At 40.0% G+C, this 27,324-nt stretch overlaps 1 protein-coding gene across 2 annotated transcripts in view; it reads left to right on the forward strand.

Annotated features, from left to right (window-relative positions):
* Positions 1-27,027, forward strand: part of GABRG2 (gamma-aminobutyric acid type A receptor subunit gamma2) — a 62,271-nt gene extending 35,244 nt beyond the window's left edge. The window contains exons 7-10 of one of the 2 annotated variants that reach the window (XM_053376471.1): positions 21,383-21,535; positions 22,539-22,744; positions 24,482-24,505; positions 25,956-27,027. In XM_053376471.1, coding sequence (XP_053232446.1) covers positions 21,383-21,535; positions 22,539-22,744; positions 24,482-24,505; positions 25,956-26,231 — 659 coding nt within the window. In that variant the 3' untranslated portion in view covers positions 26,232-27,027. The remainder of the gene's footprint in view (positions 1-21,382; positions 21,536-22,538; positions 22,745-24,481; positions 24,506-25,955) is intronic. The other variant, XM_053376472.1, reaches the window with a different exon arrangement.
* Positions 27,028-27,324: the final 297 nt, after the last annotated feature.

Below are 27,324 nucleotides of genomic sequence, written 5' to 3' on the forward strand. Positions count from 1 at the left end.
CTAAGCAGTGCCATCTAATTGAAAGATCATATTTGCTATTAATGCACTCATGCACACTGTCCCTGTCCATTACTTAAACAAATAAATTGATCAATATTAATTGTGCCTTCGTACACAGTAAAAGCTCGCTTTAGCCTAGAATATATATTTATATATATAATATGCTTTCCAGAGACAATTTAGTCCTGACGAATTTAGCCTGCTAGGGATGTACTTGAAGCCTCAGAAGAACTGTACAGAGTGCACATCTCCCCCCCCCCTCTCTGTGTGTGTGAAAATGGAGACTTCAGCTTTGCGCAGGCTCAAAGGACCCTGCATATAAACTTGAAATGCATATCACCAAGTGCAAAGGGTAGTCACTTCTTAGCTCTCTGTGCAACTCAAGTACTCTCTGTGGTCAAAGAGAACATAGAGGGAACAAGTGTTCTGTTGTCATAATTGGGAACTGTTTCAGGTGGCACTTTACAAATCTGAGGAGCCAGAGGGTCTAGAATTGGCTCAGTTTGGTGCTGCAAATGTGCCCTGAAATGAGTAGCTCTGCAGACTGCCGTATGAGCACTGAACTGACTTAAATACAAGCACTCCGACTGCATTGCTTTATGGACTGAACTGGTCTGTGTCACTCCCTAATACTGCAACTTTTATAAAATAGCTAGCGGGGGATATTTCATCCCACATTCAATTTTCCTAGGGATCCTCACAAACTGGTCTGTTTCTGGTCCATATAGCATTTGTATGTTTTCACCCGTAAGTCCAGCCAATCCTGTTTCTGTATTTATTCCACAGCTTAAACTGAATATCCATTTTCAATGTATTTGAATGTGTTTGGCTGTTGTTTTTAAGCAGAGAACTGTATCAGAATATTTGGTATGTGTGAAATATAGCTGCTATATGCTTGAAAGGCATTAATTATATACATTTTTACCCTGCCAAAAAATGCTCCCCGAGTGGCTCACAAATGCCAATAACATTGCCTTCAGGCTTACAATGGGAAGACGTGAAATAAAACAGGCATAGGCAGACTCTGCCCTCCAGATGTTTTGGAACTACAACTCCCATCATCACTGACCACTGGTCCTGTTAGCTATGGGTGATGGGAATTGTAGTCCCAAAACATCTGGAGGGCAGAGTCTGCCTATGCCTGAAATAAAAGGAAAAAGTCTTTGGAGGGAGGAGGGGAGAAAAAAGCAAACTCAGGTGAGGCAACTGCCTCAAGTGGCAAGAGCCACAGGGTCAGCAGGATTGTGGGTTTGAGCCCCACGTTGGGCAAAATATTGCTGCATTGCAGGGAGTTGGACTAGATAACCCTCCTGGTCCCTTCCAACTCTACAGTTCTATGATTGCTTTCATTCTGCCTCATCTTCTGTTTTCATGTATGTAGAGTGTATCAAATCTGCACGTGGTTCTCCTTTGAATGTATATTTAGCTTCCATTTTGTGGCCAAGCTCCTAGTGCTGAGATCCTCAAGATGTTTGTGTGATAGTACACATTATTTTCCTAATTCGTATAGCCCAACAATCAACTAGAGTTTCACCTGATTGTTTCAGTAGTTAATGAGTCTGCAATGATGGGTTATTTGACCCAACTTTGCGTCCTCCCTCCAGTTAGTTGAATTGATAAATGACTGCATTGACCAGGGAGAGCATTATAGCTGAAAAGGTAAACAGGCTGCAGTTTAAAAGAAAAACAAAAACACACACACAAGGCTGCAATCCTATGCATACTTGACCTGGAGGTAAACTCCACTGAACATAATGAGACTGAACTTCTGACTAAATATGCAGAGGATTGCCACGTGAGTTTGTGGGTCACTTCTCTAGAAAATTGTAAAGATATTTATAGCGCATGCTGAAAAAAGCATGACCATGTCCTCATTTTGGATGCTCCTGACATACTTAGAGGGTCCAGGCATTCAATCCCATATTTAAAGCTGCATGCAAATATAGTGTGGTAAGAAGGTTAATGTATTAGAGCAGGAAACCTTTGACAGGAGAAAAAACATCGTTTGAAGCTTTCTGTCACAAATGTTGCTTTAGTTTGGTCATTTTCATTTCTTGCAATAAAATGTTCATCAGTGTCGCATTATGAACAGTAAGATATATTTATTTCCTGAAGAGTATGTGGATTCTTTGCATCTTGTGGTCTTTTGTCAGGAGTATTCTGATAATTGACCACATACCAGTATGTGTATCCATGTAGTCAAAATATAGGGTGTTAGTCAACTAAGTTTTACCCTTGAAATGAATGACCCTAACTTAGTCATGTTCATTAATTTCAGTGGATCTGCCCTGAGTGAAACTTAGTTGAATTCCACACATAATATTGAAATGGAATAATGGAATAAAATCCAGTAAATCCTGGGTAGGACCCAATAGGTATTCTTCCACTGAGAGAAAGCATTTATTAGTGGAATGAAAGTCTTTCTCATGAAATGGCTGCTATATGGGCGTAATGCAAAATGGCTGACACAATTGAAAGAGCAGAAGAGAGATAGGACCACAAAATGGTCTAGGCATGTCCCCCTGTATCAGTCACTCCCACCAATGAAGAAAAAAGGATCTACGTCAGCCACCACTAAGCCAACTCACAGAAATAAGCTCTTTGTACCTCTCCTCCATTCAGAACAGAAGGGAGGATGGGTGCCGAATCATGAAAGAAATATGACATACTGCATTTTAATACTACTGAGTGATAGCAATAGACTGAATTGTTTGATACTATTGCTTTTGTGAATTTGCATTTTGAATTTGGTTTAACGTGATTCTTACTCTGTGAGCCATCATGAGAGAAATAAATCGGAAGAACCATCTCCCTTGAATTATGGGAATAGTTATATCTAGAGGAGCAGTTAATTTTACCTATCCACTGCAGTCCACTGCACATATTCTACCAAGTGAGTCAACATCTTTCTATATTTTGCTGACAAAATAGAGAAGGTGACTCTACAAATGTTCTTAATGAAGTTAAGGTCACAGGGACAGAAACATGTCTGGGTAACTATTATTATCTGCATTTGTCATATAGGAAGGTGAGGCATGAAGGAATGCATTATTGAAAGTAATATAGGTAGCTATAAGTGGAGCAGCCATCAAACCAGGTATCCGCAAATCAGTGGGTTGTGCTTCCAGTCATAAAATAAGAATTAAGTCCCCTTTGTTCAGCTAACTATTCTGAATGGGTTCCACTTCCACTTCTTGCTCTTATTTCTCTTTTAGTCCTTTTCAGGGAATGAACAGGGTACAGTGAATGAGTGGAAGGGAGAAGTTTGTGGTGACAAATCCCCATCCCTGTCCTGCTGACCTCCATGTCCTTGGTGGAAGGTCAAAAGAAAGTCTCCACATTAACAACTTGAATGTGCACAGCCTTCTTTTCTTTTCACATGATCTGGGACTCTGATCTAACCTTCTGCAGAACACACCAAGGTCAGGGATGGGTCCTGCCATTGCAAGTTCTCTTCCTACAGTCCCTATTTTAAATCCAAACACTATTAAATATATCTTATTCACATATATCACAAAGATAAATTGAAAGTGCAAACTAATGCACAGCAGGTCTTGCTGTGTTTTGGGGGGGGGGATTACTCCTTAGTAACTTCTTTCTTTCTTTCTTTCTTTCTTCCCTCTGCATAACTATAAATCCCCTCCTAATCAAGCAACTTGAGTAGATTAAAGATAAATGTGGGGTAGGGGTGGAGAGGGGATCCAATATCTCTAGTATATAATAACAGTCCCCAAATCCATGAAAATAAAGTATCCTGTAGCTGGATTATTTATGTACTAAGACTCCATGGCCAAGCTATATTCATGCTAGCTACCTTGACAATTAAGTTACAAGATTAGTAGTTCAATTACCAGATTGTAATAATGCCTAATACCTGCCTCCAAATGAAGTGAGGGCTTCTCCTAAGGCTGAAACACCCTCACATAGTACCATTTCCCTGGCAGGCTGGTACAGACAGTGGTAAAGTTCACTGAGTAGGGATAAGGGAGAAATTTGGTTTGGCAACTGAACTTCCTGCAAAATATGTATGCAAATTGAAACCCAACTTCTCTTAATTTTGTGTTGTCGATTTTCCACCAAAAAACTGTACAAAATGCACATATTAGGCATAGTGTTCATGAAAATGCATATATTAATAAAAATAACATACAAAGCTGCATTATATTATGCAAATTATGCAAAATTGCCTGCAAATATGTGCATATTGGGAGAAATGTTCACTAAAATACTGATGGATTTTTTAGGGAAGTATTAAAATGTATTAATTTTATTTAAAACAAATGCTGAAATATAGCCAACTGTACTTAAGACAGGGAGAATGAGAAACTGAAATTGACATATTTGTCCATCTCTACTACTTGGGTAATTGCTCAGAAAGCTTTGGTGGCCATAGTTTAACATGGGCTCTACTAAGGTCAAGTGAGAATATAACAGATTACCAGATACACAGTCATAATGATGAAGCTGTCAGATTTTGTAAACATTTCCTTTCTTTCCAATGCAAGTATATTTATGAAATACAGTTAGTGAAGACCACCAATGTTTCTCCCTAGTTAATGTACTTTTCTGCAGTACAGAAAAGGACTTCATGGATGGAGTGGGAAAATTTACAAAAATAATTTAAAGAGTCAAAATATAATTTAGTTTCACACAAACAAAAAGAAGACATTTGAGCCATAACAAAATACAGAGATATAAGCATTTCTGTATTGACTGCTTTATCCTTTAATTTGTATTTTTAAAGCAAATTTTCAAGCTGAGCATGCATTAAGAATATCTTACCCTAAAGCAAGCAACTGTTATAAGTACTAATGACACTTTGTGACACATTCATCAAATTATATGTTGTGCAAATTACATTTCTCACGGCCCACACTCCTGTTTTTATTGAAATCACTGAATCTAATGATCTATTTTCATTAAACTGTTGTGATATCAGGAAAGAAATACATTGTAATTTCATTACCAAAGTCTGCAACCGGAGGTAGATGTAATAAAAACAAATTTTGATAAAAGATATTTGTCCTAAAAAGATTAGAAAGTTAAAACAAACAAAAAATGTTTAATGACCACTGATGCACATCTACAACAATAATGCTACAATTCACTGATGGAGATCAGTGGGACTTATTCCCAGGTAAGGGTTTGACTTCAAAAGTGCTATTGCACAGCCTCTGCAAGACCCACCAATCAGCTGACCATTTGGTCTCATGTAGCCCAATGCTTAGGGCTTTGCTGGCACCACTGATCAGCTGATTGGTGGTGCCTGCAAACCTCCTTTCAGCTGAGCCAGGTCTGGGCGTGTCCCTCATTGGATCTCATATACGGCAGGTGGACACAGCTTGGTCAAAATGGCCTCACAGGCCAAATGGGGAGGACCAGAGGTTCCCCACTGCTGACTTAATCATGTGAGGGAGAGTAGGGCTGGCAAGCTCTTCTGCCCTTGGTATGTCAACTCTCCTGTTGCAGTTCGAAAGCACGTCAAAGTGCAAGTAGATAAATAGGTGCCGCTCCGGCGGGAAGGTAAATGGCATTTCCGTGCGCTGCTCTGGTTCGCCAGAAGCGGCTTAGTCATGCTGGCCACAGGACCTGGAAGCTGTACGCTGGCTCCCTCGGCCAATAAGCGAGATGAGCGCCACAACCCCAGAGTCGGTCACGACTGGACCTAATGGTCAGGGGTCCCTTTACCTTTACCGAGAATCGCAGAAATGCAGGACTGAAGGGTGTATTTATGGAGAGTCCTTACATGATCTAAAACTTTGGCCATGTGGGTGCTCTATTGCAGAGGGAGCTTCAGTGAGCAGCTTCTCTATTTTAAAGGACTTCACTTGAACTCCTGGAGGGATTAAAAAAAGGGAGCTGAAGATTACGCAGCAGATGGGACAGGCCTTACCAGCTCCCTCATGTGATTTTGATAGCCCAGAGAGCATCTAAATAAGTCTTCTGCTTTTCTTCCTTTTCAAACCTTTCCTTATTTTGGGTAACACAGTGTGTAACCAACTCATGTGAGAGGTGGGGGCAAGCCACAGTGGACCCATACCCCGTTACTTGACAGCCTGGATGGAGCCTCCACCCCCTTCACCATTTGTACATCTGAACACAGGGAATCTGTCCAGACATCAAAAGTTTCTGAGAAGAATTGGGTTTTCCTGTGTGCATTAATTGAATATGCTTTGAACAGCTGGACAGGGCTCAGGTCGTAACCAAAATGTCACATTTTGATTTGGAACAGAAAATCAGCTGGAATACTTCTAGGCAGTTCAGAGTGAAGAGATACTGCTGGAATGAAGGTGGGGGGGAAACAGAAAGAGAGAGAGATTGGCTTCTGGCATATATATGTCCTCAATAATAAACACAGATGCCTCCAAGGCTGTTCTTGCCCAATTAAATCCTTTCACAATGTAACTGCAGTTGCCGGCTTCTCAACTTCATGTTGTTACATAGCATTTTGGTAACCTACTTAGCTAATATGCCAAGGCCCTTCTTGCTGCCCATCAACTGTAATGAGGAGCTTTAATTGAGAGCAAGGCTGAATGGGAAGCAGAGGAATAGGATCCTCAGTTACATGAACAACCTAGTCCACAATCTAGTTAAATCAATGGTGTGTGTGTGTGCAAGGGTTATCTAGTCCAAGACCCTGCAATGCAGTACAGTGGTCCCTCGGGTTAAGTACTTAATTCATTCTGGAGGTCCGTTCTTAACCTGAAACTGTTCTTAACCTGAAGCACCACTTTAGCTAATGAGGCCTCCCACTGCCGCTGCGCTGCCAGAGCACGATTTCTGTTCTCATCCTGAAGCAAAGTTCTTAACCCGAGGTAATATTTCTGGGTTAGCGGAGTCTGTAACCTGAAGCGTATGTAACCTGAAGCGTATGTAACCCGAGGTACCACTGTAATCTTTTGCCCAACATAGTGCTTGAACCCATAACTCAGAGATTAAGAGGATTATGCTCTACCAGCTGAGCTATCCGAGATTCAGTTTATTTAAGGGACTAGAACCAAAACGTTTTCAATACATTTACACTGGCATAACTAGGTTGCAGGTTGAGCTGTCACTATTAATGCTATCATCATTATTACTAGTTCAGGTCACATATATGACTGGATGAAACAGAATGCTGTGAAAAATCTGTTGTCAGGTGAACTAGGGCTATTGAAAGACCCAGATTGCCCGAGACTATAAATTACTGAATGTTAAATGGGCTTCATAAGGGGGGGGGGGGGAAGCTGCAGAAGGCTTAATTGAAACCCAAATAGTTCTGTAGCGTGCAGACAGACTATATCCCCAGGTGCTTCCCTTCCCTTTAGGTCTGCCCCTGCTCCTGCTGTTACCTTCCATTCTTCGGAGGTGTGTTGCAAAATTCTGCACAGCAGCTGGCTTTGCTTTTGGAACATTTTAATTTCCAGACTTAAAAAAAAGAATGCCATGCGGTAGACACCCCTTGCAATAAGATTTTTGTGTGCTCTGTTCTCAATTTACATTTAAGAGATGGTTCTTCTTGCTTTGGTTAAATGAATTATTTGCAGCACATGGCACTTTTCCTAAAGTGATCGTAAAAAGGCTTTTTCATATTATGATATCTTTAAATCTGCTATATAAGATGTGAACCATTAGATAATGTGTTTTCTTATCATTCCAGGCAAAGAGCATCACGATTAGAGTCAAATGGCAGCTATATAGGATTGTTATGAAGTCCTTGAGGGGTTTTACATATTAATAACATTTTACCTGTTTGAGTTGAGATGAAATACTACAGCTTGTGTCACAAAGGGAGCATAAGAAGCTGTCTTATGCTGCCTAGCCTAGAGAAACTAGTTGGATGGGATGGAGGATAGAACTGCTATGCTGCTTCACAGCAGGTATTTTTGGCCTCCTCAATATTTGTTGGAAGGGTCCTGCCCCCCTCAATGATGATGAAGATAGTGGTGATATTGACAAGACAGGTGGGGGAAACCCATGATGCGATGTGTGTCACAGCTTCAGTGGCCAGCTCCTCCAGAATGCTCGACTTCCTCCAGATCACATGATGTCTTGCATGCATCACACACACGTGACATGTGCTGGGCCCCCTCAGTTTTGGGGGCAACCTGGTACCTCTACACACTTGGTTGAAGCATTCTGTTTCTTCTTTTCATTTGTGTCTTTATCACATCTACATTAAATATCTACTGATAAACTATGTAAAAGGCTTGATGTGATTGTACACATGATTTCCATCAATATTCTCTTTGTGCAATGTTTTACTGGTGTACACCAGGGCTGTATTTGCTTATTACGGGTAGAGGATATAAAAGAGCCTCATTTGTATTTAATTCAGACGTAAGAAATACACATAAAATTAATTAAAAGTAATTTCTATTTCTATTAATTCAGATAACATAGTATTAATATTACTGAAATTATAAAATTATTTCTTTCAGAATTATTTTGTTTCTCTTTTAAGATTTGCACTGCATTGTATTTCTTGGCAGTTTTTGAAAGTTGAAACACTGCATCAAAGTTCGCGTGGGAATGGGGAAGACATTTGGCCATCTCTAAAACTGACAGGGAAGTTGTCCTCCACTTTGCACCAGCAATGCATTTGTCTCATTTATACCCATAAGTCTCCCATCATCTGATTAGTGCTCTTCTACATCCCCCACCTCAGAACCTTTCTCCCTGTTCCTTGCCCCTATATCAACTTTCTTGGAAATAGGGTACCAATCTTATGAGCAAAGGAACACAATGAAGAAGAGTTTTCTTTTTACAAGCAAAAAAGCACTATATTTAACAAGAGACCTAAGATTGGTTCCCTATTTCCAGTCTTTTCAAAACATGGCAGGTCAGATACCCAAAGGAAGTACTAGAATCCCTTAAATTGTCATGCATTTGAATGCAAAACTCCAAAGTTACACACGTTGTAAGTTCAAAGAGCATTTCAAAGGATTATAAGCAGACTAATTAATGATCTTTGGACCCCAGAATCCTAGTTCGGAGAATTTTAAAGGTGTTATTTTTCCCTAGTCTTTGACATGGATGACTCTTGTCTGATCTTCTTGAAACATGGCAAGTGTTATGCCCCTATGGAGTAATATAATGTGTTCAATTTCCATGGTAGTTGAGCACAGAACTCCAAAGTTACAGGCAGCATTAATCTGGTTTAGACTCCACTGAATGTAATAGAAAGCTTATTGGAAGTCTCCCCATTTTAAATTGCATCTCAAATGGAGACTCTTTATCTAATCTCTCTTTAAAAAATTGCAGGTGTGATGCCCTGAAGTAATCTAAATCCTTCAAATGTAGTTCTAGTCAGCTTTGAAATGCCATGAATAAAAAAAAATGCTATGTGTGTGTTCCCTTGAAAATAATGATGTCCAAAAAATGAATTCCAAATTAGCTAAATACAAGTGAAAGTTTTACAAAAGGAACAAATTAAAAATAATAATTTTAAAGCCAAAATCACAAAAGGAAAACAATCATTTTCCCCAGTACACATCTTTAAGATATATGTGCAGGTTTGCATTGATAAAACAACGCCAAATCCAGTCCTGATGTGTTTGTATGTATAGTTGAGTCAATATGGATTTTGTTTGAGCACTTGTGTGCATTCCTAAAACAAAACACAAACTTCATAGTTGTGTGTATGACCACATGAGCATTGCTTTCTAAAAAATGAACGTCTACGTGCATATTAGTAACAGTGGGGAATGCAAATGCCTGAAATAACTTAGATGAATTGTTCATGCTTCCATTCTGAAATTAGTTATATATATTATCTTAATGGAATAAGAATTCAAGAGCAGTGGAGCACATGGCAGAGACCACACATAGTAAAGGGATAGAACTGGGAAAATCTGCTCATCTCTTGGTAGGACATCCCTCCTGTTAAACTACTCTAAATCAGGTGTCTTCTCCTCAAAGCTCGTCTTCGAGTCAAAATGTTGTTCCATTACCTTCTAGTTAACAGAATATTCTGGATATTTGGAATTCCACAAAATAGTTGGCTGTTTTGTGCAACTCTATCTTCTGTAATAGAGAATGAAAAATGGTGCTCTGCATTCATAAGGCCATTTGCTAGTTTGACAAAATGAACAAAATAATGTAAAATGTAAGCATTAACTATGATTTGCAGCTGAGAGTACAGACAATATGTAATCATTTACTGTCTGAAATGGTATTTTGGAATGAGCTGGGATTACGCTTTTGTAAAATGCAAGATGTTTTCTAGCTTCATTAGAGCTCTGTGAGATTAACTAACTAGTTCACCAGATGCATCCCAGAAAATCTCTATGGGCTGTGCCCTATATTTGTAAGCTATTATGTGAAAACTATTATTAGGCTGGTTATTGGCAGAGTTATTATGAGAATGGAGATACTTAGGGAATGCGGCTTCAAAACAGAGTGAACATATAGGCTAAGTATCCAGTTTGGTACATCATACCCCAAATGGAACCCATAATCAATGCAGGCAGTTTGTAGAGGAGCAATATGCAGCTTTACTTACTTATGTACTGCAGAGAATCCAGGGAGCTGCCCTGAAAGTTGTGTTTCTGTTGTAGCGATTTGTACAGCAAATTACGTTATCAAGGGATAGTTAGAAAGTACCTTCCCAATCTCACAAGCCCATTCCTGTGATGATCAGAAGACAGTGGGCAATAGTCAAGCTTTGTTTTACCTGCTGTATAACTACTGAAATTAATGGACCTAGCTTAGTCAAGGTTCATTCATTTCAATGGGTCAACTCTGAATAAAACTTAGCTGACTAGCATCCACTTTCTACACAATCTGGTGCAGGAGGAAGAAATTCATAGGACTTTCAGGGGCACTTTGTGGGGTGGGAGAATAATGGTTTTAACTGTGGGAGGTGGGAGAGTAATGGAGTCAGCTGTGGTGACTTCTCTGCATTTTTCATTTTTAAACAAACAAACAAACACAGTTTTTTTCCCTGCCATTGGAAAGTAGAATGATTCTTCTGTGATCTGGTTCCATTCTCACCTCACAATGCATCTGAGGAAGTATGCTATGTCATGACTTAGAAATGCCCTCCTTCCTCCCACGAACTTTAAGGATGCTGTCTTCAATGGCATTAAAGGTAAAGGTAAAGGGACCCCTGACCATTTGGTCCAGTCGTGACCGACTCTGGGGTTGCAGCGCTCATCTCGCTTTATTGGCTGAGGGAGCCAGCGTACAGCTTCTGGGTCATGTGGCCAGCATGACTAAGCCACTTCTGGCGAACCAGAGCAGCGCACGGAAATGCCATTTATCTTCCCACCGAAGCGGTACCTATTTATCTACTTGCAGTTTGACGTGCTTTCGAACTGCTAGGTTGGCAGGAGCAGGGACCGAGCAACGGGAGCTCACCCCGTCACGGGGATTTGAACCGCCGACCTTCTGATCGGCAAGTCCTAGGCTCTGTGGTTTAACCCACAGCACCACCCGTGTCCCCCAATGGCATTAGGGGAACCCTAACTGATGGGTTCATACTTTGTGGGTTGACACATTCACTTGAATGTGTGGTTTTCAGAAGGTGGCTAAAGGGGTGACTTGATGTTGGGTTTGTATCTAGGAATGCATGTGCATTAGAAAAGTAGGGTAACTTTTTTTATAAATAAAGTTAATGCTTTTCCAGACAGGTAGCCTTGTTAGTCTTTTGCAGCAAAAGCAACAAAGCATATTGTGGCAATTTAACGGCAAAACAGCCCAACTCAAAGCCATCTATGGCTGCAATTCTAACCATACCTACTCAGAAGTAAGACCCATGTAAGTGGTGTTAGACTTGCAGCCAAGCTTGATTTCACAGTTTAGTATAAACTTGTCATCCTGCCTTAGGCATCAGGGTGGGACAATTTAGGACCCTGAAGATACTTTGCTCTTTGTTTCCTGGATTGTATTGCTTACTCCTTCACTCAGCTGTAATGCTACTTAACCACATATAAGTCCTTTTTATTGTAACATTTTATTTCATAAATGTATATTTCATACAAAAAAATAGACATCTGTATGTGTCTACTGCAACATAATACTCAAGCAAATGTGTGTTTCAAATGAGAAGATTTGGCTGGGAATGGGGCATAACTTTTAAAGCAAATATTCAGGGGGTGGATGGTGAAAACTGAGCAGTCAAATTCAGATGTTTCTCTCTCCTTTCTCCCCCAAGAGCCTTGGACTTTAATGGAGGAGCACAGATAAAGTCTACAGATTACAAAAGAGATTGCTTCTTCTAATGTGATAAGAAACACGATACAGTAAAGATACATTTCATGGGTTTTTAAAATTCGCAAAAAGAAATGTATTAAGTCTCCAAAACATGTTTGTTCGTTTTTTAAGCTTTTTGTTGCAGAGCACTTGTATTTCTCTAAGACCTGTCCAGGGTCCTGAAATATCTATCACTGACTGCTCTCATTCTCTGACTTGTTAAGTTGCTAAACAGTCACTGCCGGCCCTTGTTGTTTGCTTGGACTGCTGCCCAGGGGCTCAGCCACATCAGGCAGTACAGGATAGTTGCTTATTTGTGCATGAAGCAAGATGCAAGTTTATTTGGTGGCCCAAATGTTAGCCGTACCTGAAATAGGCAAGAGGGAAAATGTTCTCCAATAATTTTTATCATGTATATGGGGTGCTTCCCCTACCTATCTGTGTATATAATTAGTAAAATAATCAAGACATGTCTCTGTATCCTGAACACCAAAATGGGACTGGGAGACCATAGGGAGGCTTATTTTTGCACAGTCATTGGGTTTGCCTGATTCCATTTATAGCCTTTCATTCTGCAGTTAGATTGGGTCTAGTTTAGGTTCCGAAAGTTCGTGTATTTTCTTTTATTAGTATAACATGCACCATGCAATGTAAGGCTGTGGTACCCAATTATAGCTGCTTTCCTCCAGCTGCACACTAGCAAGCATCTGTTAGACCTTAAAGGGGCTGCAAATGGCTTGCCTGGAATTACTCCAGTTCAGCAAAGCTGTATCTTGCTGCATTTGTGCTTTTCCCTTGAAGGGACATTGTGCATAGTCACCTCCTTTCCAGCCTCCACCCACCCAAACACCCCAGCTCTCTATAGTTGGTCTGAAATTCCACTTCTTTTGAAGCTGAACTGCCCTGAAATACATATGCCATTAGCCTGACTGATCACACTGAGCTTCCAAGAGAGTCTGCTTTTGATCTGCACTGCTTTTGTTTTGCCCTCCAGAATCTTGTAGTGAGATAAGTTTTTCTCGTTGCTTACTTGCTTAGATTACTTTCCTAAGGGGAATTTAAAACAAAATGTTCCAGCAAAAATGGTGATGCAGTCCTCTGAAATATTTAAAGGATGGAAGTTGAAAAAACATGGAATTGTGTGTGTGTGTGTGTGTGTGTGTGTGTTTGGGAGGGAGAAGAACTTGAGCAATAAAACAGCTTTTCATCTTGTCTGCATCCCAGAATCCCTCTGGCTTTTTCCTTATGAGACCTTCTTACCAGCTTGATGGCGGTGTACTTTCTAATGGCACTTCCTTGTAGAAGTATTTCTCCTGGTGTGGGTTCAGGCAGAATGAATCTGTTAACATCTGTAGCTTCTCCGAGGATCAGTGCCCTGAGCTACAAGGGTTTTGTTCCAGTTTTATTATGCAGTACTGTCCCTTGACTTTGAAAGTAGCTGGAAATATAAGCATCAAAGATTAAATGCATAGGAGCCTTGCCTTTCCCAACTCCCTGGGAATGGAAGGCTTTTAGAGGAGTGTTGAGCTGGCTTTTATCCTACCTCTGGCAATCTAAAGAGACTTGAAAGAGAGTTGACGAAGTAGAATCCTAAGCATTAACCTGCTTGTGTAATTTGTGTCTGTGCCATTGGCCTTTTACATGGCTCTTCTCACTCTGTGGTGACATTAATTCTAGGGATCTTTGCTGCCACAAGCTGTGAGTTGGGCAGAAGCTGGAGCTCATGGGTTTCTCCCACCAGTCTTGCCAATAAAATCTTCATCAAATATCTTTAGTACATTTGATTTGACACTCCACTTTGCCAGGGAGTTCAAAAGTGTGTTTGGTCAAATAGGTCCTCTGTACTCTGTGTATCCCACAATTAGCAAATTGACATGAAGAAAGAAAAAGAAATGGGGACAAACTTACACTGCCTCCCTGATAAGCAGGCATGGTACTCTTAGGATTGAAGGAGAGCTGAAAAGCCAAAGGCAGTTCTTCCACCTCATTCAGAGCTGCCAGGGTGGAACAGCAGGTGGAGGGGAGCTCTTACACTATTAAGAAAAGAGGAAAAGGTGGAGGAAAGTAACAAAAAGGGGGAAACCCCAGGCAATGGGGGTAGGAGTGGGAGCAAGGAGCAACATGACAGAGTAAGAGCTTAACATCCAAGGCACTTGGGACCTCTCAGGTCTTCCATCAGGGAGTTTCAATACACAATGTTCAACCTTTTATTCTACTGTTTCCTCTTTCCTCCCTCTGAGTAGAAGAGACTTAACTTCTGTATTTGAAATTCTCTGATGGAGGATCTGAGAGGCCAAAAACACACTGGATATTTCCCTCCCTTTACCCCTTTACTCACTCTTTCTTTCTTACTTTCTTTCTTTCTCAAGCAGCAACAAATCTGCCTCCCACTGGGCACAAAGGGAATAAGCTACAGCAGCTCTTGTAGTTTTCACTCTCTCTCTGTGTGTGTTTTTAAGGCATTGGATCTTTCAGGTTCATTTGCCAGAATGATCCATTTTCAGCCTTAGAAGTGTTTATGCTCCAGCATCAGTAGGACAAGGGCCATAAATTTTCTACAGTGGTGGAGAGGTGGAATCTGATTTTGGATTACTCTTTCCAAGATGCATCCCATGGTACAAATCCTAATGGACCACAGAAGTGAAAGTCCCATGAGAGGATATGGAGGGTGTGGGAGTGAGATGGAGTACATTTTTCCCCAGAGCATTTACAAGATACAAGAACTGAGAGTTTGAACTGTCAGAACTTTGGCTCCAGTTTTGGAAGACGTTTTTGCATCCTAGGTTACATACAGAGGAAATGCTTCTGTTCTAAAATCTCATTTATTCACAACCGCAGAGCAATTTCCTTGAATATTATTGGTATAATAGTGAACTCTGCAGGTTAATTGGAAAGCCAATCTTTCAACCAGTCTGAACAGCTCAAATGAAAAAAACATACTGCTCTCCTCCACAGTGGTAGCTTACTGAGGAGGAAATAAAAGGAAAAGGAAGCAGATGCATCTTCATTTGCAGATTATTTACACTTTGGTGTGTAATGGTACCTCCTGAGGTACTTCAGTCTACTCCATCAGTGCTTTTTCTTCTCATAGATGCTAATCCCAAATACCAAACATCTTCCTGACAAGTCTCTGCTAATCCCCAGATAGGCACTGTGCTACTTTTCTAAATGACAACGGCTTACTTATTTTAATTATGTCCCAGTTAACTACATTATATGCTAAAAGTTTTGGTAAAATATAAAAGCTGTATTTTGCATAGCAGCCATTTTATAAGCCTTTCAGAACTAAAATGACAAAAACATTTAAAGAGTGTGTGCACCCACACCCACACCCACACACCCTTACACCCCTACACCTACTCTTGGGAATTGTGTGTATGTATGTTTACTGTTCACATTTACATTCCAAAGATTCACAAGTGGTGTCTTACATAGGCATATATAGAAAGCTAAAGTGAGCAAGTCTCCCAGTACACTTCCATATATTCCCTTCCAAGGATCATGTGCAAAGAGAAAACATTAATTCACTCATTGAAGTGGATTTAGAAGATATGCTGAGATGTCCTAGACCTTGTGAGCATGTAAAGAGCTGCTGACTGTATTGTACCCTTTGGTAATAGATATAAGGTTGCATTTTAACTGTAGGTCTCTAGCTGTCAGCTTACGTCTAAAGGGTAACTAGAGGTGAGTTATAACTTGCTAAAGAATGGTACCAGCATAATGTCAGAACAGATAGCATTTACTTTTGGAATAAAATGCACAGACATACATTGCTCCTTAATTTCAATAGGATGGAGCTACAAACAATGGTGAAATGCCAAATGCTTAATTGCACTTAAGCAGTAAAAGTCACACTAATTTTAAAAAATGAAATGTCATTTCATATCAGAGTGATTCTCTGGAATAACCTCTGCCCACCAAGTCTTATGTACAAAGCATTGCACTGCCCCCATTGGATTCCACAGCAATTTGATTTGTGATTCTGTAACCATAGGATGAACCAAGATTGGGACATACATGCGCTTCCCACTCATGAATTGAACATGTTTGATCATCTCTGACTCATTCACCAGCACGATACACATACAGAATTAGTCATAAAATATAGTTGGGATTTCTGGGTTCCTAGCAGGTAGCTTCATCCCAAAGAGAATCTGACATAAATGAACTCTGGAGCAAGCGTTGTTAAAGATGCAATTGTGCTTGACTTCATTATGTAGTGAAACTCTAATTGTGGCATGGAAATGAATGTTTGGAAAGGACAGAGAAGATAGAGCTAATTCATGATGCTATACATGGGGCCTGTGCTAATTGTGGGCAGATTTCTTACTTATACAGCTGACAAGATGTGCCATCACTTGCCAGTTGTACAATTTCAGAGGCGCTGGGTGCCTTACTATTATCGAGTGCTTATATAAAGCACCACAGCAGGTTCAAATGCTGAAGATGCATCATTTGAAATATAGACTTGCTCAAATTCTTAGCAGATACTACAAGATACAATAATGAAAGAGGAAAGGATACTAATCCCGCACCCCCCTAAATAAGAATATTTTGCCACAACACATTTAATTCAGCCAATCCTGAATTTAAGCAGCATGTCCACTCTAAATCATTCTCTTTTCCTCCCTGTAAAGAGCATGGTTTGTTAGGACAGCTGGTGTGTATCTGGGTTTCTACATGCCATGTGGCCATTGTCAACTGTGCCAATAACATTGTGTCTACTAGTTATCATCTAAACAGTGACCCATGTTTACTCCAGCTGTTAAACATTTGATCAGTCCTTAAGGAACAGTTGATAAACCACACGGGAAACTTTGAACCAATTTAGGTCATGCATCACAGATTTCTCTTCATTCCTTTCCCCATCCATCTGTTGTCCTGGCACCATTTATTCCTGAAGCAAACAAGGGAAACTCCTAACCCATGAAAAGCCGTTTGTGCTGCGCAAACTCCTGTTGCCTTTGAACAGAGCCCATCTAAATAGCTTGATTCCAGATTTTTATTTTTTTATTTTTTTTTTAAAAAAGATTTTTATTAAGGTTTTACAAAAGAAAGTAAGTTACAGAATAAAAAAGAAAAAAGAAAAAAGGAAAAATACAAAAAGTACAAAAATACATAGAAAAAAAATACAAAGTACAATAAATAAATAAATAAATAACAGTTAAAAACAAATCAATCTTTTCATATCTTAAATTTCGTTTACTTATTTCCCCGACCTCCTCACACCTCCCTTTTTTGTATTCCCGTTCACATGGTTAATTCAGCAAATCCTTACCCTCTTTCTTTTTATCTTAATTCTATATCTCAACATATTATAACTTTATATTTTCATCCAATATCAATCCATTTTTACATATTCTTGTTAACCTTGTTGCTAAGGCCACTTGATTTCAATCCAACATCATTTTAACATTCATTAATTTTACAATGTTTCTGCAAATAGTCTTTAATTTTTTTCCAATCTTCTTCCACCAACTCTTCTCCCTGGTCTCGGATTCTGCCAGTCATTTCCGCCAGTTCCATATAGTCTATCACTTTCATCTGCCATTCTTCCAGGGTGGGTAAATCTTGTGTTTTCCAATACTTTGCGATGAGTATTCTTCCTGCTGTTGTAGCGTACATAAAGAAAGTTCTATCCTTCTTTGGCACCAATTGGCCGACCATGCCCAGGAGAAAGGCCTCTGGTTTCTTCAGGAAGGTATATTTAAATACCTTTTTCATTTCATTATATATCATCTCCCAGAAAGCCTTAATCCTTGGGCACGTCCACCAAAGGTGAAAGAATGTACCTTCATTTTCTTTACATTTCCAACATTTATTATCGGGCAAATGATAGATTTTTGCAAGCTTGCAAAAAAAAAGATTCCAGATTTTTATTCATGTTTGTACACATTAGCTAAATTAACATTTAAGATGCTAGTCTTGCTATTAGAAGCAAAATTCATTGGTTAACTCTAATTGGTTATTTTCTTTTAACAGTGGAGGTGGTGGTTTGATGCCCAGAAATTTTTGATGTGTATTTTTCTTCCAGGGTTGCAGATATATGGGCATTGCTGTGCAGCAGCCTCTCTGGGCTACATCTGTACTATACTCAGCCTTCCACCACAAAGCCCCCTTTAGATAGTGGGAGCTTCTGGTAGGAGCTCCTGGGACTGTTTCTCTCTCAGGGCCCTTCAAGGAATCAGTGGGAGAGAATGGCCACTTCTGCCTTCTCCCGGGGGGCGACTGTTGCAGCCCCTCGTGGATTGGCCACTGTCCCTGGCAGCTGTCACACACAATCTCAACCAGCCGTTGGGAATTTCCTCAGCTGGCTGAACTGCAGGGCAGGACTGCCTGCCAAAATTCTGTATTTAAATGAGCCAGTCAGGATCATCCCACTAGTGGGCAGAGCCTTGTGAGTTGGTTTCTCCTGCTCTGGTCCACCAGTGACACTGACTCCTTCAGCACAATCATCAGAAGAGCAAACCCTCCCATGCTCCTGTAATTTTACCCTTTTACCCTTTTTGTTACATTCTAGGTCATTTGTTTTATCATGTATATTCACTATAACTTGCTTCTCAGGTTTCTGGTTTAACCATATTTGTTTCCTAGGTTTCTTGTTTAACCGTGTTTTTGCCTCCTTGTACCATCTGACCTTGCTCTGGTTGCTAATGGTTGCCATATCTGGAGCCAGGAAGGAATTTGCCTGCAGAGAGATTGGCCTATCTGGAGGTTTTGCCTTCTCCAAAGCAAAATGTCACAACTTTTGGTGGTTAAGGCATTGGGTGGAATCCTAGTCATCAAGCTTTTGGGTGAAGTGGTGCATCACCCAGACCTTATCCAGTGGCGTATTCAGTGTACCCCATTAGAGGAGTCTTGATGCAAATCCCTGTCCAGAAGCCAAATGTGGGGTAGATGGGCCATAGAGCTTCCAGTGGCAGCCTGAGGATGGCCACGTCCATAGACTGCTATTTTGGGGAGCCCATAATCCTTGGCGCAACACTGTTAAAAGCTTCAGCCCTCTGGCAGGAGGCTGGAATGGATATTCACCCAATGCATGAGCAAAAATCCACCTACAGTTGGGATCAATAAGGTTGTGGCCATTTTTAATCCAGATTGTTGTCTGCTTGAGTTTGTTCATTAACACCATAACTATAGCCACTCCATGGATGGTACTGGGACCACAATGTCCTGTGACTCTCCCATCTTGGGTTCTACAGAATATCCCACATTTTTTACACTGTCTGCACATGCTCATGACACATCTTTGGATGTCATATAGTTGTGCCGTAATGTATATGAGTATAAGAAAGCGCACACACATCCCCACACACATACAAAATCAGTCTGGGGGAGGGACCTTTAACACTAAAAAGCAAAGAAGTCTGAAGTGAAGAAGGCACAGCAGTTTGTTAAGAAGTGTGCCAGCACTGCCAAATTATGGGGGGGGGTCTTGGGGGGGCATTAAAAACCTTGGGGACATATCGAGTCCACAAGCAGCTCCTTCTGATAGAAAAGATGGAAGTTAAAAGGAGAGCTTCCAATCACCTCTGGTATGCAAGAGAAGAGAAGAGAGAAAGGGGGCATATAAGCCTAAGGCTCAGTGTGACTAATTCACGGAGCAGGAAAACTCAGTTTCCCATGGGAGCTTGTGTTGTTAATTTCAGAGTGCAGTGTTTCTGAGGGAAGCTTTGGGAGCCATTTATTATGCATATATATATATATATATATATATATATATATATATATATATATATCCATAGAGCCACTTTAGCACAAGTACTGAAAGGGGTTACAACCTGGAACTAATAGCACATGAGGTGGCCAAAGGGCTGAGGATAGACATTTAGAGATAGCATTCTGAAATAGGTCTCAATATCAACATATAAAGTGGTAACTAAGTCCCATTGAAATCCACAAGAAAAATTAATGTGAGTTAATTTAATGAACCTTAAGTGTGACTCACATTCTCTGTATTGCACTATGCTCTATCTTGGGGGTTGGCAGATTTCAGGCTTGTGGGATCTACTTCATGTTTTACTTGAGCCTTAAGATCCACCAATGGCAGCCAGGTTGGGGAGGGGGGAGAAGAAAGATACACAGACTTAGAATGAATCCCTGGGTTCTGAACTTTCTGAGTACCAAAAAATAATTTGAGTTTACATGGCTCCCACATATTTTTGTTTAGTCCTGGTTACTCTCCCCATCCTGCATTTCTTTGTGCCTTTCTTTATATCTATTCCCTACCTATCTCCATTTTCTTCATTTAAACATTTCATCCACTTAGAGTCAGAAATTCACGTCAATCTACTTCAGACCACCCAGAGAGTTATTAGTAGATCCCAATCAACCTTTGGGTAACCCCCTACTCAGTCTCTCTCCCTTTCATTCATATATCCATGAATTAACTGTGTAATCCTCTAAATGTTGGCTTAAATATAAGTTTAGTAGACATCCTCAGAGTCCTTTGGAAAAAGCCCAGTGGTGGAAAGCAACGGCAGAACATTTTTAAGTAAACAAAAATCAAGCAGTGACATGCACTGAACAAAGTTAAATGCAAATATTTTGTTGTAGTAAATTTGGACTATGATTGCTTATGCTGGTATGCAATTATCTGGGTTGCTTCTATAGTCGAACAATAGGCATGCCAAATGTCAGTGCTCAAAGCCGGGAAGTTTATTATTAAAATAATTCTAATGAATTAACATTTGCTGTGTGTTCTGACATGAGGCAAGCATGTTGCTTTATTGTGCTGTGTTGTATTGTACCAAGCACAGCACAGTAACCTCAAAGAAGTTTCACTGCATTCCTTCCAGTCAATAAAGCACTACCTTTAGTTTTAAAGAGACACCTGTTCAATTCTTTGCCTTGAAGAAAGCATGAGTTGTGAATCTTTTCTGTGGTGTTCAACAGTAGGGCCTTTCCTGGGGTGAGCAGAGGAACAGTCTAGTGCCTTATTTACTGACCTTTAGACGGCAGATTAAGGTTGAACACCTTTGCAGATTTAATTGGGAATAACCCTCACTGAACACAATGGGTGACATTAAACCAGGCTATACTCCATTGGATTTAATGAACATGATTAATTAGGTTCATAAATTTCGATACGTTTACTATGAATAAAACTTAACTGAATACCATCCAGTGAAAATTACAGAAAAATCATGACTGAGGAATGACTATTACACCTTAAGCCCTATCACCTTGCATAACATATATTTTACAGGAGATTATGTGGTCATGGCAGTCTACTTTGATCTAAGCAGAAGGATGGGCTACTTCACCATTCAGACTTACATCCCTTGCACACTCATTGTAGTGCTATCTTGGGTCTCTTTCTGGATTAATAAGGATGCCGTCCCAGCCAGAACATCTTTGGGTAGGTCATGGCTTCTCTTTATTCTGATTGTTTGTGTTCCTATACTGAATTATGACCATTCCCTGTGCACATGGATCCAAACTGTCAGGATCTGGGGCCAATTCATACATAAACTGGGCATCCCACTGTGTGACTGGAATGCCTGCTTTATTTCATGTTATTGTAGTGAACAAAATTATTTCCATGGTGTTTCAGTAGAATTAAAATGACCTTTAGAGAATCCCAGAGTGTTTCTAGGCCTAGTTTTTCCAATTCATGAAATTGGGCCCTCTGCTTTGTCTATGGATACAGTAGCTCCGTGTCATGAAATCACAGCCAACCTTTGATACTTAGCAGGAGTAATGGAACAGTTGAAGCTGATGTAACTACATCCTTCTGTGCAACTGAAATGGAAAATCCAGCACTTTTAGTTCAATCACTGCTATGCGCAAATGCTGCCCAGTGTGATAAACATTGCCATTTACAATATTGTGACACTCCTTATCCCTTGAAGCACACTCGAGTGAGATGTTTACATGGACCAGTGGTCCTACATAGATCTTAAGTGAAAGAGGCCTATTTGTAAGCTCAGTTAATCAATATCTGTAAACACTTTGGAGATGCCCGAGGAGAGAGGCAGCATGCAACCCAAGGGTATTATTATGATGCATTGCTCACCTCATCCTGAAGCACTGAGACTTTTGCTTGCATTTCTCAGGGGAACCTCACAGTTTATTGGTTTATATAAGCACATTTCTGACCATATTGAGGCAAGCTGATTGTTCTAATCCCACAGAAACCAGGAGCATTCCATAGGGACTCACAATGAGGGAGCTGAATGTTAATGTGGAATTAAGCAGTATAAGGAATGCCTCATGTGTTGAAGCATATGGGAGAGGATTGTGGTGTTGTGCATTCAGCAGCAGTGTGAAAGGGCCTTCTGCTCATGCCAGCGTATGCCGCACAGCTCCTCTACGCAAGGGAGAACCCTGAAGTAGTACTGTATTTTCTGTTCCCTTCCTAGGTATCACAACTGTCCTGACAATGACCACCCTCAGCACGATCGCTCGCAAATCCCTCCCCAAGGTCTCTTATGTGACAGCAATGGATCTTTTTGTATCAGTTTGCTTTATTTTTGTTTTTTCTGCCCTGGTGGAGTATGGGACTCTTCACTATTTTGTCAGTAACAGAAAGCCAAGCAAGGATAAAGACAAAAAGAAGAAAAACCCTGTATGTATTTTTATTACTACACCAACTGATAACCCACATTTTAATTATGTTTCCCAGAAATGAGCATTTTGTTGTCCTGTAGCTGTATTAGAAGTGGAAACCATAGAAGGTTTGCTTGATGACCAGGGAAGGGAAAGAAAGGAAATGGCTGATCAGGTTCACATGATCCTTTTTTATACCGGGGTTGGCTTTGATAGCCAGATTCCAGAAGAGTGCCAGAATACCAGAATACCAGAGTACCAGATTCCAGAAGAGTATCAAGACTGAGTGACAAAATCTGACAAATAGCTATACATCAAATCTCACAGTTAAAGGAAGCTTAACTGTTAGTGACAGGAAAATTGACCACTTTTATTTGGTCCATTTTCTGTTCATATGCATATCTTCTATTGTGTTTAATTGCTGTAACCACGGGAACAAACTAAATCCTAGGTACACTTTGTGGGAGCAAGCTGCATTGAATTCCAGCACAGGATTGGGCTGCATGTAACATTTAAAATTAATCTGCCTGGAATTATGGTCCCTCTCTTTTGGAGCATGTATTTTCATCAACTAGCTCATTTGGTGATGGCTTGTGAACTCTGAGGCTGTGGTCAAACTGCTTTGTAGCCCAGGCACAGAGAACAGTTCTGGTTGACTGAAAATAACAGGGCAAATCAAGACTATAGATGTGTGTTTGTATTGTTCCAGTTCCCACCAAGGCACACCACAGTTTCTGATAGGAGTAGCCTTTTGGAATTGTGTCTACAGATACATGGGTGGTGGAGGTTAGAAGGCAGGCCTGTAACGTGGGGCATCTGAGGAATGTGACCCACTGCCTTTGTGGGTGTCCTTGGACTCCTTGCTAATATTGAAAGATGGCAGCAGGGAAGTTACCTCAAGATGATCTACCTGTACCCATAGAAGTCTCCTTGCTGATCCTATAAACCTGTTGAGTCCTAGAAGCATTGTATTAAGGACAGAAGGAAGGTCGAGAGTATGGACATTACCAATCTGAATTTCAAAATATGAATGATTTCTTCTTGTATCTCTTCCCCCTGCCACTTTATTCCCATCTCTTTTCTTTTTACTGCCTGCATTTTCTCCCTTCTCTCTTTTCTACCACTTACTATTATAATTTATTTTATAGGGTGTTCTGTTAGCACAATGCTGTCCCTCCTCCCTTTTAATGCTGTTGTCTTAATTTGGGTAATCTGCATTGAAATCATTGATAAAAGGCAATATATAAATCTCTTAAACAAATAGTTTAAGAACCAAGAGATAGTTCTACAATCTGCAATCCTTGTTCACCATATTGTGAACTAGGAAGGTAAAAGGGTAGAAACTAATGCCTATAGGCCTTGAAGAAAAACAGTATCTACTCAAGACTAGTGGGTCTTTCCCCTTAGTTAGAGGAGCAGAAAAGAAAATGGTAGTATTTGACTGTCTTACTCACAGTATGTTTGCCTATCCATGGAAATAACTCAGAACAAACCACAGAACCCTGAACTGTCAATCTATTTTAAATTGGATTTCCAAGTTTTGTTAACTCAGATCCTTCTTTACATGTTAATCGCTTTTAAAGTTCTTATAGAAAATTCTATCTTAAATCCTTTTTCTATTTCTATTTCTTTTGACTTGCTATAGTTTAGAAAAGTAACTTTAATTTATGCTACTTTTTGTCTCCTTTCCCCCCTCTCTACCTTTCTTTAATTTAAAAACCTCTGATTCTTTCTTTTTCTGTCTACAAAACCAAAGCTTCTTCGGATGTTTTCATTCAAGGTATAATATTTTTGGTATAGAAATCCACTGCATGTGACTGCTGAATTGAACAACTATAGCTTCAGTAAAGGCTTGTTAGATATTTATGCATTCTACTTGAAGCAACCTTGCAGTGAAGTAGAATGGCTAATATGTAGATATTAACATGAAGTTGATTCAGCAGCCCAAACACTAATTCACTACTGTTTTGAACTTATGATAAGTTCAATGGATTTTAACATGTTTGGATCGCATGCATGAAGAGAGCCTAGTAGTATATCCAAAGCATTTGTGCTGCTCTCTTTTTTAGTTATTCATGGGATCCAATCCACTAGCTACACCAAGAATCCACAAAAACCCTTTTAGAACTCAGTTCTGACTCTTAATGATCTCATTTAAAGTTATGCAAGCTTCAAATCTCTCAAAGATCTGCAATGAACAATCAGATGCCATTGGAATGGTGCCAATATTGTTCTTACACAAACGCTCAGAGTTTTGAAAGGGTATACATTGCTTACATTTGATGCTGTCCTCAGCTCTTCAGATTATTTGCTATCCAAAATGGCAAATACAGGTAGCTGTATAACAACTTCAAATATCCCTCATTCTGAAATGCAGATACTTAGTTCTTCTGGGTTATGTTTTTTGCAAAAAAGAAAAGAAAAAAAAGGCAGGTGGGAGCCAAAATCAGAGCTTTATTAAAATTATAATTTTACTTTGTTTCAAACAATTTTCTGACTCCAGCCTTAATTTTAACAATTCACTCTTTTTGATCATTTGTGTGCCAGCTGCTGTTTTGTGCAGTATGTTCACCAAAGGATCAAAATAGTTTGTCAGTAAAACGTGATTCAAGTGATTCTACATGTACAGCTGCTGTATACTGTGTTGACATTATGAAGCTTTTAGTCAATGGACCATTGTTAATCAAGAGCTGCATGTTGTCAGGAGTGCTTCATAGCAGAGATCATTATAGAGCCCCACCTAACCTATATTCAAATAATTCTTATGTGGCATCCTCTTCCCCTTAACCAATTTAAGTTACCTAGCCATGCAGGGACATAAAGCATTATTTTTCAAGAATTCTGCATTTAAATTATCTCCCCCCCCCCCAACTTAATAGTGATATGGGGTGGGGGAGGGAGAATTGTGATTGCCTTCTTATATGAAGCAGTCACTTAAACAAATCTCAGCACTTTTTATTCTGCATTTCTATTTGGAATTAAACCCAACCAAACCGATGCTGTTAAGTAAAATGGGAATTTAAAGATGGAGTGTTGAATTGTTCCTTTGAGAAAGTTCCAGATTAAAGGTTCATCATTGTAACATATCTAAGCATCATGGCTCCCTCATTCTGACATTATGTAGAGCAACCGATTTTGATGGATCAAATGTTAGTTGAAACAGAACATTGTAGCAACGAGCAAATCACTCATTCTCCCCTCTGCCCCTTCTTGCTGCTCGTTTGTCCTAGGCACCTACAATCGATATCCGCCCCAGGTCAGCTACTATCCAAATGAACAATGCCACACACCTCCAAGAACGGGACGAAGAATATGGATATGAATGTCTCGATGGCAAGGACTGCGCAAGTTTCTTCTGCTGCTTTGAGGATTGCCGAACGGGAGCCTGGCGGCATGGAAGAATACACATCCGCATTGCCAAAATGGACTCATACGCCCGTATATTTTTCCCAACTGCATTCTGTTTGTTTAATCTGGTCTACTGGGTGTCCTACCTTTACCTTTAAACAAGTAGAAAAGAAATTGGGTGAGAAGAGCCTTACTCCTGGAATTTATTAGAGAGATGGGTAACCTGTATAAATCCAAGCTGACGCCCCGCTCCAATGGCTGTAGTGCACTTGAGAGGAATTTTTAACATACTCGTGGGCTTTCCTGCAAGAAGAAGCATCCCATTCTCTTCAGTGCCTGGGAATACTCTACGCACGCTCCTTTATGCACACAGAGCATTCCCTGACATGTGCAGGAGATGGATCAGCCCTGCGTCACTTAGGAATCCATTGCACATCATGGAACTCTGAACTTCTAAAGTGGTCTGAATTCTTTAGTGCCATAGCCCAGTAAATATCATATCATATATATTGTCTAAGGCTACCATGAAATTGTTGTAGTTTGAATGCTATCAGTCAACGTTTTAAGAAATTCGATAAGCAAAAAAAGAAACAAGTATTACATACGATACCAATGAATCTGAGAGGCACCGTAGCGAGAGGACCCACAGACCATTAGATTTTGGGCATTATGCAGTGGCAGCAGTTCAAAGGTAAAAATACCATTCAGTTTGTGAGCATTCACTATAAATATGTGATATCTTTGTCCTCTGTGGGCTTTTCCTTTTGGAAGAGTCATCTCTCACTTCAGATCGATGTAACTAGTCTAGGGGAAAATGGCTTTTCTTTACATCCAAATAAAAATAGAACTTTTGGGTGACCTCCCTAAAAGCACATGTACAAATGTTGTAAATATTTCACTACCTTGTAGTACTTGGGTCTAGTGCATGGAGAATTATTATTTTTTTTGGGGGGGGGATAAATGGAGCGAAGATACCATATACAATATTGTATTTTATTTCATATCCCTGGCTTTGCTGTTATAGCAGAAAACAACATGGATTAAAATCATCGTTTTCTTTCCTGGCAGAAATGCCTTCTCCCTCATGCATGGAAGATTTGAACAGACAGCACTTTCTGTAAGAGGTTAGACAAGCCTTAAGACGTTGAACAGAACATGATCCATAGACAGAGCACATCAGTAAGACCAATATAAATAATACCTTAGTCTATAGATTAGCTCCAGGTGTTTGCTGCTGTTTTATTCCTCATT

This window comes from Podarcis raffonei, chromosome 2, assembly GCF_027172205.1.
Source record: "Podarcis raffonei isolate rPodRaf1 chromosome 2, rPodRaf1.pri, whole genome shotgun sequence".
NCBI lineage: Eukaryota > Metazoa > Chordata > Lepidosauria > Squamata > Lacertidae > Podarcis > Podarcis raffonei.